Raw genomic sequence first — 12,829 nt, 5'->3', positions numbered from 1 at the left:
TCCAGTCCCTGCCGTGCCCTCCGTGGCCACGGCGTGGGCTAGGCCGGGGTGTAGGCAGGTACTCAGACCCCCTCAAGGCCCGTGCCTGGCCAGGGGACCCCTCCCGCGGGGACCCGACGGCCTCGCACAGAGCGGGGGGGGGGGAGGCAGGCGACAGCGCCCCGCTGCTCGCGGAGCCCCTTCCCCCGAGAGAGCGGGGCGCTGTCCGCCACCCGCCCCCGCCGCGGTGGGGCTAATCTCGGTAATCCCCCGCCCCGGCCGCGGCCCGACGGGACGGGACAGGCAGGTGAGCCGGCCAATGGCGGGGGGGCGCCGGGCCCGCCCCCGGCCGCAGGTGCCCAAAGCGGGCGGGCCGCACCGCGCCACTCCCGGTGCCGGCCCGGTCCGTGCCGTCGGTGCGGATGGCGGCGCGAGGCGCGGGCCCGTGGCTGCTGCTGGCGGCGGCGCTGTGCGCGGCGGCGGAGTGCGCGGCGGCGGAGCCACGCTGCCCGTCGTGTGCGGCGGGCGCGGAGCGGCGGCTGCTGGAGGAGGTCGCCAAGCGGCAGCTGCTGGAGAAGCTGCGGCTCCGCGAGCGGCCGAGGCTCGCCCATGCCGTGCCCCGCGCCGCCGTGGCCCGCGCCCTGCGGCGGCTGCAGGCGGGCGGCGCCCGCCGGGGCCCCGACGACGACGAGCGGGGCTACGAGATCATCAGCTTCGCGGAGCCAGGTGGGTGCGCGGGGCCCGCGGGCAGCCGGGCACGACCCCCCGTGGTCGCCGACGCGGCTCCCGATGGGGTGTGGGTGAGCTGGGCTGCACTTGGTGCCAGACCACGGGAGACCCTGGGTGAGCCCCTGCCGGGCTGGCCCCTGGGGCAGGGTGTCCCTGCCCTGGGCTGGTGGGGACCCGCAAGGATGTGCAGCCCCTGAACCTTGGGGCGCTGCAGCGCTACTGGGGCCAGGGTCCTGGCCATCTGCCTCCTTGCAGTGGGGTGAGGGTGCCTGGAGCTATGCAGGCTGTGATTAAATCATTAGTTAATGCACCTGCTGTGCATTGGTGACCTCCCAGTGCTGCTGATGCAGGAAGGCTCAGCCTGGGAGAAGGAGAGATGGCCCCTCTTTTGCTCCTGCATTGGCCGGTTGGGACCATACACCTAAAGTACTGCAATGCCTGTCCCCTTCCTGAAGGATGGGGGCAACCCAGGGTGCCTGGGACTGCCAGTAGTGGGGCTTGGGAGCTGCAAGGACTAGCTTGGGGAGGAGGGGCTGGAAACATTCTCCAGCTTTGCACTGTGCAGCAAAGGGAAAGGGCCAGAAGGACCAGGTGAGAGCAAGTGCCCCGTGCCCCCTTCTGTGCCCATTCTGCCAGGCAGGGTGGGACAGTCCCCCATTCCAACACATTCCCACTCTGGGTAGCCTTCCCAAGGAAGGGAGGGGGACAGACTGAGGGCCCAGTGGCGGGAGGGAAGTTTGTAGGTCTTTCCTGAGAAGAAGCTGAAAGAGATTGGCCTTGATGTGCAGGATGGTGGTGCAGCCTTACCTTCCCTAGCATCCTGCAGCATTCACCTCCTCATCCCTTTCTCCCTTCAGAGCCCACATCTCCCTCTGGCTTGGGGCTCCAGTTCCAGTTCAGCCGTACACAAGACCAGGACGTTCACATCCTGCAGGCTCAGCTTTGGCTCTACCTTCGAGTTCCCCGAGACCTGGTAGCCAGCCTCACCCTGAGAATCTTCCTTGCTGGTGGGGAAGGTGATTTGGTGGGGGGCAATCGCACATTGCTGAGTGAGAGGCGACTGAGTGCTAAGGGTAGCGGCTGGCGTGCCTTCACCCTCACGCCTGCCCTGCAGAGTTTCTTTGGGGGAGAGCGCAGGATCCTGCGGCTGGAACTGGAAAGCCATGGTGATGGGGGTGATCTCATGGCAATAGTCAATGCCAGCCGGTCCCTCCAACCCTTCTTGGTGGCAGAGGCAAAGGTGCGGGAGCCAGGACACCATGTGGCCAAGCGCAGCCTCCGCTGCAGCCAGAACTCCAACCTCTGCTGCCGTAAGGACTACTATGTGGATTTCCGTGACATTGGTTGGAACGACTGGATCATTAAGCCTGAGGGCTATCAGATAAACTACTGTGTGGGCCAGTGCCCTCTACATGTGGCAGGCAGCCCTGGGATGGCCTCTTCTTTCCACACAGCTGTCTTCAACCTCGTCAAAGCTAACAACATCCAGGCATCGGGGCACTCCTGCTGCGTGCCCACGCGACGCCGGCCACTCTCTGTCCTCTACTTCGATCGCAATAGCAACATTGTCAAGACTGACATCCCTGACATGATTGTTGATGCCTGTGGCTGTAGCTAGGGTTGGGGGAGCCATGCTGGGTAACCCCCTTCTCCAGGACTCTCTCTTGGGGGGGGGGGGGGGGGAGGGGCGGGGGAGGGGAGGGTGTGGAGCTGAAGAGCTCCCTTAAGCTGGAGTCAGGCTGTGGTGCGATGGACTCCTTTGGAAAGGTTGGGAGGGAGGGAGGGAGAGGGTCTCATCAGAGGGAGCAGGGGTTGTCTCCAGAGAGCACCTGGGGCAGGGGTCTCTGGGGACATGTGGGACAGAGCCAAGGCCACATCAGACTGCTTGAGTCTGAGCTGTGGGTGGTTGGTGACTCTGGGCATCCCTGCCCTGACTGGCAACATCCCTCTGGTCCCAAGCTGATCCCACATTTCTGGTGGTCGTGTTTCCTTCTGTGTGTGGGGTGAGGGAGCCCTGCTTTGTTCACATTCAGAGTGTCTGGTGACAGTTTGGGACTGAACCTCCTTGAGAGCAGAGTGGGATGCGGAAATGGGTTTGTGTCCTCCAGTTTCCCACTTGGAGGAAAAGAGGCAGTCCTGCTTTTTTCCCCTACTGCAACAAATCTTCCTGCATCAAATTGGGGCCTATTATTGGGGACAGGTGGAATGAGGCACAAATAATAGACCTGGAAGATGAGGACGAAGGGTATGACTTTGTCAAGAACCCCAAAACCGCAATGACTAGACACAGTCCTCTGCTCTCAGGAGGACATGGACCTGTGAAGGATGGCCTTGCTTCCTGGCCAGGTCCTGTGTATTTCCCCTTTCATTTCCCTGGGTTTTGTGCTTTTTCTTCTCTGCTGCCCACCCCACCAGTCAGGTCTCTTCCAGCCCAGTGTCTCCATACAAGGAGGTTGACTCAGACTTTGCCTTTAAAACCATACTAAAGGTACAAGGTTCTTTGTACCTCTAGTGTTGCAGGTATTACTACTTTTATGGTAGTTTCTGTAGCTGTTGGGATTCCCTGGTACTCCATCCTGTCTACCCACCTCTCTACTGAAGATCCCACTCTGTCTTTGCCTTCCTGATACTTGTGTATGCCATGCACCCACATGGCCTGTGCTTTTAATTTATTTTAATACTTTGGTGCGGCTTCCCCAATAAATGGGTGGAAATGCAATGTCAAGGCTCTGACTTCTTTCTCCTGGAACCACCTGCATGAATGGGGTGAGGGAAATGGTCCTGCTTGGCCAGAAAGTTTTACTCCTGGCCCAGACCCCTCAGGCTCTGGCTGGGAGGATGCTGGGCTCTGGGGCTGGGGCAGCACAGGAGCTGCAAGCCATTAGCAGCTGTGGGCAGCGCTGCTGTGCTGGGAGGTGAGGGGAGCTGTGGTGCCTCTGGGGCTCCCTGGGTGCCATGAGGTGTTGCACACTGAGACCCTGTGTGAGCAGGGCTATGCAGGGGGCTCTTCCCTGTGGATGGGGGACCCAGGGAGAGGGCAGGGGCTGGGAACCGGGTACCACCTCACTGAGGGCTGGAGGGGGGTGGCCTGTAACGTGAGCATCAAAGAAGCTGTTTCCCAGCAGGGCAAGTACTGCTGGGGGGCATAGCCCAACATGAAGATGCTGTTCTCCATCTGGATCAGTCCTGAACGGAGCTCAAAATACCACAGCTCTGGAGACTCTGGCCCCAGGGGGGTGACCTCAAATGATGATCCACAGCCCGCCCCCAAATCCTGTGCCCCCATGGCAAATAGCAGAGATTGTACCCTAATTGTGTCTCACTGACCTCCCCAATCCTCTCTCATGTGCTCCCCTAAACACCACGCAATGACGCCAGTCTCAACCCCATAGCAGCCAGTCATAGAGTCTGGCAATGCCCAAGCTGGTGGGTGATGGGGAGTCTCCTGTGTAATTTGGGGTGGGATGCTTCTGGAATGGGAGGCAATGCCCCTTGCTCATCCCTCTAGGATCCCGCATGGCTGGCCTGGGTCCTTGTTGTGCAAGCGCCTGCTCAAAGCTCAGTTTGGGGCTGTTTTATCTGGGGACAAACCCACTTGCTTTCCCAGCTTGGCCCTGTGCTGCACCCTGCAAGCGGACAAAGGGCAGCTTTCATCAGCCGGCGCAGCGGGCATCCCCCCAGGCTGCAGGGGCAGCATGGCCATCACCCACACTCCCCTGCACGATGCCTCAGCCTTTTGGGCACTCCCACAGCCTCAGCACGTGCATTGCTGACACAACGGGGCACCTTGTGTGCTGCCATGCACGTGCCAAGAGTTGCAGGCACAGATTTCAGGTAAGTGCACAGGGATGTGAACAGTGTCTTTATAGTCTCCCCGCTCCCTCCCTGTATCATCACTCTTGCTCTAGCCAGTGCAACTGGCAGGGGGGGCAGGCAGGGAGGCATCCCACAAAGATGCCAGATACCATGTTTTCCTTTGCCAGCAACACAGCATCTTCCCTGTTGCAGTGAATGTGTGTTTCTGTGTGTGTGTGTGGGAGGTTGTCCACATGTGTGTGCGTGATGTGCTGACTCACTGACACACTGACACACTGACCCACCAGCCCAGAGCTGAGATGCTGAGCTGGCTGTGGTGGTACCCTTAAGTCTTTAATCTGGGTGATCATCTGGCCCTGCTCTGAGCCGCTTTAACTTTCCTAAACAGGAGGCCAAGATTAAGTGTGGGGTGGGGGACACAGCAGGGTTGGGAGCCTGGCGGTTGAGAGCTGCTGGGGGGGGAGCTGCCCAAGCGTTGTTTCCACCCAGGGGGCTCAAAGCTGGTGGCAAAACGGACCTGGGCCTGTTTGGCCATGCAGATGGACCCTTGGGAAGAGGTGGGTGGTCTTGGGGCAAGTCCTCGGACCCTGGGAGGGAGGCCTGGCCCGGGTGTGGCGGTGTGGGCAGCAGGGCTGGCCCCGCACGGTGCCCAGCGCCTGGGCGGGCCTTTCCTGGCAGCTTAGCTGGGGTCACACTCAGCTCAGGAGTAAATCTGCTGATCTGCTTATGCCTATTACAAAACGGGCATGCAGGCAACCCCTTTCACCTGCACCCACCAACTTGGTCCTGCCTTCAGGCCAATGCTGTGGGACTCAATCCACTGCAGCAGTCTGGGGGCACCCTGGGACACAGCTAGCTATTCTCCCCTTGTGCCAGATGAAGGGGGGAACTGGGCAGGCATCGCTACCTCCCCTGTGCGTTGGGGACTCCCTGGGGAGCAGACACACCCCTCCTCACTCCTTGCTGTGTTGGGGGTGGCTGGCAGGGAAAGGAACTGATCTCAGGCTAGGACAGTAGGGAGGGAAACTGAGGCAGGGAGCAGTCTTTTGCAGGCCATGGCTGGGAGTTGAGGTGTCTCCTGAAATCTCTCTCATACTGTAATCCCCATGTTGTCCCTCTGCTCTGGGGGTCCCATGCAGTCAGTGGAGAGGGCGTTTCCCAGAGCTGTGGCATGGGTCATGCTGTAAAGCTACTCCTGTGGTGCACTGGACACCGCCAGTGCGTGATGATACGCAGGGGCACGGGGAGGACAGGCTAATGCCGAGGAAGGCAGAATGCCCACAGTGGGGGTAATCCTGCTAAGAGGCTCTGAGATCAGGCTGGGTGTGTGGCACAGCTCCCATCGCCTTTGAGGCTCACAGTGGACATGGGCAGCATCGTTCCAGAGAGCAGGATGGAACCGGCAGGAGCTGGGAGCAGCTGAGCACTGGGGCAGGGTGAGAATGCGCATGCCCCCACGAAAAGTGTGTCTGGGGTCACCCAGGGAGCTGAGCACGCACAAGGTAGGGCACGTGCTCCCTCTGAGCAGGCTCTCCTCCCGCAGAAGCCCCCGGGAACAGCCCTTTGCCAAGCTCCACTCCTGGTCCAGCCCTACTCCAGCCCTGGTGGTCCCGCTGCCCTGTCTGCTCTGGGCTGCAAGGCTCCGGGAGGCCACGGTCTGGGGCCCAGAGCTCCCGTGTGGGCTGTCCAGGCAGGGGGTTCATAGCTTCAGACTCACTTTCCCAGCAGTCATGGAGAAAGGACTAGGGAAAATGGGGCGGGAGCAGAGCTGCAGGAAGGAGCAGGGTCCCCAGGCCTAAGCAGGTCTTGGGGAGGTCATCCTGCCTCCCCACTGTGCCCTGCTGGCATTGACACATGCCGTCACGTTCTGGCTAGGGACAGGTGGGCAAAGGCCACTTTCCCTGAAATAGCTGCTTGCACCCAGGGCCAGCCTGGCTCTTCCCCTACATTTAGTCACTGTGGCACAGGGGGGAACTGACCTTCATTGTAAAAACAAACAACGAGGAAAAGCAAGCACTGCCAGGTGAGAAATTAATTTCCTTCTAACTCCCCCCTCCCCTCCCCAGTCCCATTTCCCGCTCAGACACCCACATTCTCTCCTGCCTCCCTCGGTGCAGGTACCACCGTTGCCCTGCTTTCCCTTCACATGTGACAGGACCTGGCTGCCTGCGGACCCTGTGAGCTGGACAAGGCTAGGCTGTTTCAGTGAAAGGGGGCTGGCTGCGCAGACTGACTGGGGCATAGGACCCATTTGGGGAAGGGAGAAGAATGCTCTGCAGTCTGCTTCCTGAGCTGCTACAGCCCAGGCTCTCTGCTTGCCTTCCGTACAGTGACACAAACGTGACATGGGACTTGACTCTGCCCCCATGGGGATGTACAGATGTGGTGGCAGCTGAGGGGCACCAGGCTGTATGCGAATGACAATAACTGTCAGGCCCTTGAGATGATCTCAGGCCCTGCAGTGCATGTTATCCTCATCCCCTCCACCACTGGTAGGCCTGGAACAGTTGATGCAGTGGAGGAACATCTGGGTGGTGAGTAGGAGGCTGAACTGCAGACACTGGTGCCACACTGGGACATGGCTGGGAGAACTGCTGGGGAAGCAGTCAGGCCATGGGGCAAGCAGCCCAGGGAGCTTTTGGGGTGGGAGAAGGCTTTTTGAGCCACAGACATTGTGGCCAAACAAGGAGGCACCTGGGGGACCAATCAGGGCAGCCCCAGGGAGGATTGCTGGACACCTCAGTGGCTGGCAGGATGGGGAGGCAGGAGAATTTCCAGGTGGAAATGAGTGGGCTCATCTCCTTAAGCAGCTGAATGGGATCACCTGCAAGGATGGGAGGGCTAGTTTACGGGGAAGGAAGAGGTTGTAGAACATGCCCACCTTAGGGACACAGCCTGCACCCAGCACCTCTGGAGACCTGGAGAGAAAGGCCCATCTTGCTTTCGTGTTGCAGTGGGACTGTGGTGGGCAGGGTAGCATGGGACGCTGCAGGCCTGGGAACGTTCCAGCTCTGGCTTCACAAGGTGGGTGAAGATGGATGTGCGTCCCTGGCTGGCGGAAGAGCCCCCGTACCCACTGTCCCGCTTGCTGAACCCTGTGCACCCACAGGCAGGGGCCATAGCTCCCTGCACCCTCCCCAGCCCCCCGAGGGGCCAGGGAACCCCCCTGCTCCAGCACTCTCTCTCGAGGGGGTAGCACCTGAAATCCTGCGCTCTCGCCATCATTTCAAGGCGAGGTGATGTGAAAAGAGCAATGTCCCACCACGCCCAGGCCCGCGGCACTGGGGAAGGGTCCCGCCGGCCCGTGGGGCGAGGCGGGGAACGGCCCCACCGGACCCCGGGGCCGGGCCGGGGGTGCCGGCGGGGAGGCGGCTCCGCCCGTCGCCACCAGAGGGCGCTGTCCCGCGGTCCGCCGTGACCGCCGCCGCTCCCGGGGGCCCGGGCGTTCAGCCCCGTACCCGGCACGCTGGCGGCACAGCCAGGGTGCCTGGTGGCTTGGCCGGGGACCTCCCGGGGTCTTGGGGTCAGGGGGGCTCTGGACACTCTGGGGGGTGGCCAGGGTGATGCGTGGTCCCAGCGGCCGAGGCTGCTGCTGGCGCCGACTCTCCTCTGCCCGGCCGTGCTGCCACCCGTGCCACAGCAGCGCCCCGGGCAGAGGTGGTGACCCACGCGGCACTTTCCTGTTCAGAATCCGGCCCTGCGGTGTCGCTGCCACGAACCTCTGCCAGACCACGGTGGCCCCTCCAGACCACGGACAATGCGCGGAGTTTCCTGTCAATTGCAATCCCCCCTCCCCGCAGTTTCCCCCCAAACCACAAGCCAGCTCAGGGTTTCCTCGGCAGCATCCTGGGCAGAGAGGCTCGCTGCAGCCACCAGCTCCCTTCATCCCTGCCTGGGGTCCTTGAGGGAGATGGGTACGCGCCTGCTGGGTGGCGATTCCAGTGCCGGGGAGGGTAGTCTCTGCTCAGTAACGCCCGGGGCGCTGGTGCAGGCTCTGTCCGGATCCCCAGCGGTGTCTGGGCTACACAAGATGCTGAGCCTTGCCGGGAGGTGTCATCCTGAGGCATCCCACGTCTGCCCACTCCCTCCCCTCAGCTACCCTACCTGCGCAGGGAGCTTTGGCCTCTTCCAGCTGGGGACCTTGGTCCCCAGGCTGCCTCAGCAGGGCCAGGCTGGGCGTTAGGGGTGTTAGCTGGTGATTGTACATCCTGCGTGTGCATGTGCTGCGTTTGTGCTCTACGCGCAGCTGTGCACGCGGGGTATGTGCATGTGTGTCTGTTTACATGTGCACAAATGCACGTGTGCGTGCTTCTGCACATGAGTGTACACAGATGCATGTGTGCAGGGGTATCTGTGCTGCTGTCTGTGCCCTGTGTACTCATGCACAGGTGCACGCATGTGTGCCCACCTCTGTGTATGTGCTGAAGTGTGCAAATGTTGCACGTGTGTACACGAAGGCACGCGGGTACCTGTGCCCGTGTGTGGGACCTGTGTGTGTGCGCAGCCCCATGCATGGACATGGGTGCATGTGTGCGCAGCTGTGAGTGTACAGGACAGCCCGCGTGTGGGACCTATGCATGTGCGGTGCGTGTGGGGTGCGCGCAGGCCCCGCGCGGGTGCAAGGCCGTGGCGGGCGCGCGTGCCCCGCGTGCGCGCGTGTGCAAGATCCAGCCCGGGTTTTCGGAGTGGCTGGAGCCGGCGGCGCTCCCGGCCGGGGTCTCCGTCCCGAGCGCGCTCGGCGCCGCCGCCGCCCAAGTTGGCGGAGCGGGACCAGCCGCCCCGCCGCTCCGCCGGTTTTGCCGGGACGCACCGCCCCCGCGGGGCTCCGGCAACTTTCTCTGGGCGCCTGGGGCGGGCCGGGGAAGTGCGGGGGGCGCCGCGCCGTCCCGCCCCGACCGCCAGGGTCCCCCTGGATGTGCCGCTTCTCGCCCGGACCTAGCCGCAGCTGCAGCCGCGGGAAGGGGAAGCGCGGAGCCGCGGGACCCGCCGCCCCGCCCGGGGCCGCTCGGAGCTGCTCGGAGGTAGGAGCCGTCGGGCGAGTCGGGGCCGCGGGCAGGGGCTTGGGGCGCCCGCGGGCCCCTGCTCCCCGGAGGAGCTGGGATGGCGCCAGACCCTCTGCCGGGCCGCGCCGGGACCGTCCCGCTCCCGCGTCCCGTCGGCGCCGGGGGGACCTGGACCGGGGCTCCCAGCGCGGGGCGCGGGCCGGGAGCGGGGTCGGGCAGTGCGGAGCGGCCAGGGCCGTCCTGGGTCGGACGGGGCGAGTGCGCTCGGGGGGACCGGCAGCACGAGGCGGGCAGAGTGCCCCGGCCCCGCCGCGCTCCCCGTCACGTACACTCGCGCTCACACCCACTCCCACGCCCTCACGCTCCCGCCGCGCTTCGTGCGCCGGGTGGGTGGGCTGCTCTGGCCGCGCCGCTGCTGTGCCCGCCCGGTGAAGCCCCTCGCAGCCCGAGGAGGGGAGGGCTGGGCGGCAGCAGGGTGCTCCAGGCTCCTGGGCAGGCAGCCCCGGCTCCAGGCAGCTCCGCCACCGCTTGGGTGGGGGGTGTTGGACCGGGAGCAGCGACTGAGTGGAAGTTACTGCGCTGGCCCTAGTGACGCAGCAGCTGCAGGACTGTCCCCGGGTGCACATGAACGGTGAGCAGTGCCACCCGCACTGCTGGTGCAAGCTCCTGGCCATCCTGAGCCCTCTTACCCTGGGCCAGTCGTGGTGTACGCGGGGCTCCTCCAGCTGCGCCGTGGGCCTCTGCACCCAGCTGCTTTGGCAGGGCAGAGAGCTGTCTGGCCCAGCTGCGTGCCCCCCAGACAGAGCAGACGGCTGTATCCCCCTCCAACAGTACCCACTGTTCCCACGGCCCTGGGCAAGGCTCCGAGGGGAGGAGGGTTTCGCGCTGGGACAATGGGTCCCCCTGCTCCCCTGACAGCCTGCCAGGCCATGTGGGCAAGTGTCTGGCAGGAGTGAGGCACAGGGAGATTCTGCGCACCCCAAGGAGCCTCCCAGAAACCGCGGCAAAATGCCCAGCTCCTGGTGCACCTCGGCTTCCCAGCCCTCATCCCACGGGCCCTGGGGCTGCGCTTCTTCCCTCCCCATGTGGGCTGTAGCAGAGGCTGCCACAGAAGTGCCGCACGCCTGGGAAACCTAGAATCATGGAACCATAGAACAGCCCAGGTTGGAAGGGACCTCGAAAGGTCATCTGGTCCAACCGTTTGTGGGAAAGGGAGCCTACATGAGTTTATCAAACCTCTCTGGTTTTGGGGGGAGGGCAGAGCTGCTTTTTCACATTGCTTATGGAGCACCTTGTGTCCTTGCCTGTGCCAGTTCTGAGTGTCTGTCAGTCCTGCATGCTTACACAAGGACTGCTGCTGGCTTTAGTACTTGGAGAGCTGGGGGCAGGTGGGTTGGGTGAGGGAGCTCAGCCTTGAGTCCCCCTACAGCTGAGACCAGGCTTGACCTCTCTGACAGATGGCTCCCAGTGCCTCCTGTGCCCCAGTGGATGCCTACCCTTTGGCCGCCTTTCTAAAGCCTCCAGGACCGTTGGGTTCAGGCGTTGGCTCTGCATCACTCCCTGGCTGGCATGAGGAGTGTTGGGCTGGCGGAGCAAGCTGGCCAAGGTCAGGCATGGCACAGAGGAGCAGGAGGGAACCGGCATTGCAGTGTGAGACACCCCTGAGCAGGGCATTGTGAGACCTGGTCAGCCCAGCTTGCAGCTGAACGTGAGCTAACTGAGCCTACGTGGGCACAGGCCACCCTTTTTGGGGTCTGACCAGAACTGCCTGCAAGGCACCCTCAAACTGTACCAAGCCCTCAGTGAGCCAGGAGTGCAGGAAGGCTAAAGGCCTTCTCTCTGGAGAATTACCCCCTCTGTGTCATGGTGCCCTGGGCCAGACCCTGCACACACATGTGAAGCCTAGATGGTCCCTAACCAGAATGGGGGGCGCAGTCAGCACTGCAGTGACAGCCTGAGGGCTGCACCTCTCCTATGAGGATGGAGAGGCAGGCAGCTGGGTCTGAGTGGGGCTGGATGGCTGTGGCATTTGCAATGCTGTGTTTGGGGTCTGGGAAACTAGTAGATACTCCAACCGCAGCTAGGGTCCTGTGCCCAGCCCTGGAAGGGATGTGGGGGCCCAGCAGATGCTGCTGGATACTCAGATACCTGATTTTTCCCCCACTCTGGTCTGTAAGCTATGTGTGGCAAACCTGACCTGATGGATGCAGCATCCTGAGGCTGGGCATTGGGTTTTGATGAAGGGGCAGGTTGGGTGGAAGGGCAGAGGAAGCAGCTGGATGAAGTTTCTACTTCATAAATTCAGACCTAGGAAAACTTCTCAGTGTGACTAGGTCTGCTGTGTCCAGCTGAGGCAGAAGCTGCCTCTGTGGGAGACAGGGGATGGCAAAGGCACCTACTGTCCCCTCCATGCTGTTGTGGGTGTTTGAAGCTGGTTTATTGATGCATAGATCTCTGCATAGCGTGAACTGGGTTGGTCCATGCCCTCCCTTGAGCCTTTCCCCAGCACAGTGAAGGTTACTGTTACTCAACAAGGGTCTTTGAGGGCAAGGGCATCTGCTGGAAATTGAGACTCTGGAGCAGATCCACACCAAAACTCCTTGTGCCTGGTAGGACCCCCAAATTCCCCAACTACCAAGGATCCCAGCACCTCTGAGGAGATTGGCATGTACTGACCTGAGCCTGCCAGTGCATACGCTCATGCATCTGCCAGCCCAGCTGCTACTGTGTGCATGCATGAGCTCCCAGTAATGCTTGTGAGTGGACTTGAGACGCCCTCTGGGCATCTGCTTGTAGCCAAGTCACTGGTTGCTTGCAGGGGGGGTCCTCATCTCCCCCACATTCCAGGGTCTTTTCTATCACAAAGACAAGCACAAAATCAGGAGCAGGTTGGGAGCCGAAGGTCGCCAGGCCCCTGTGGCTGGTCTAGTGGGAGGTGGTGGAACAAACTCGGTACTGCATTCCCCTCGTGGTGCTGGAGCTGACTGAGCTGTGAGAATCTCCCTGGAGCAGGGAAGTTTCCATCCGGGGGAGTGAGTCAGAGTGGACACCTTGTGACGTGTGCTGTTGTGTCAGGGCAGCCTGAGGAGAGGCGGGTGTTGAGCTTGGGCTTGGAGGGGGATTTGCGGCTTACTGTCCAGAATGTGTGAAGGGTGGGTGGGCAGATGGGCTGGAAGACATGAAGGCCCTTCTTCCAGCGCAACTGGGGGATGCTCTTAGTGACATACGGCAGCTCAGGACTCCAACTGCAGTGCTGGAGAGGCTGGCCAGCCTGTAGTCCCTGGGGAATACCACTCTCCCCA

The 12,829-nt window shown here is 62.2% G+C and overlaps 1 protein-coding gene across 1 annotated transcript; it reads left to right on the top strand.

Annotated features, from left to right (window-relative positions):
- Positions 1 to 401: 401 nt before the first annotated feature.
- Positions 402 to 2,326, top strand: LOC309600160 (inhibin beta E chain-like; the record flags this gene model as incomplete). The annotated part of the gene is made up of 2 exons (XM_082332234.1): positions 402 to 705; positions 1,566 to 2,326. The coding sequence occupies 2 exons, from the start codon at positions 402 to 404 to the stop codon at positions 2,324 to 2,326; spliced, it is 1,065 nt and encodes a 354-aa protein (XP_082188360.1).
- Between the last annotated feature and the right edge of the window lie 10,503 nt (positions 2,327 to 12,829).

This window comes from Platalea leucorodia (assembly GCF_965183815.1).
Source record: "Platalea leucorodia genome assembly, chromosome: 23".
Lineage (NCBI taxonomy): Eukaryota > Metazoa > Chordata > Aves > Pelecaniformes > Threskiornithidae > Platalea > Platalea leucorodia.
This window is presented reverse-complemented; position numbering and strand designations above follow the sequence as displayed.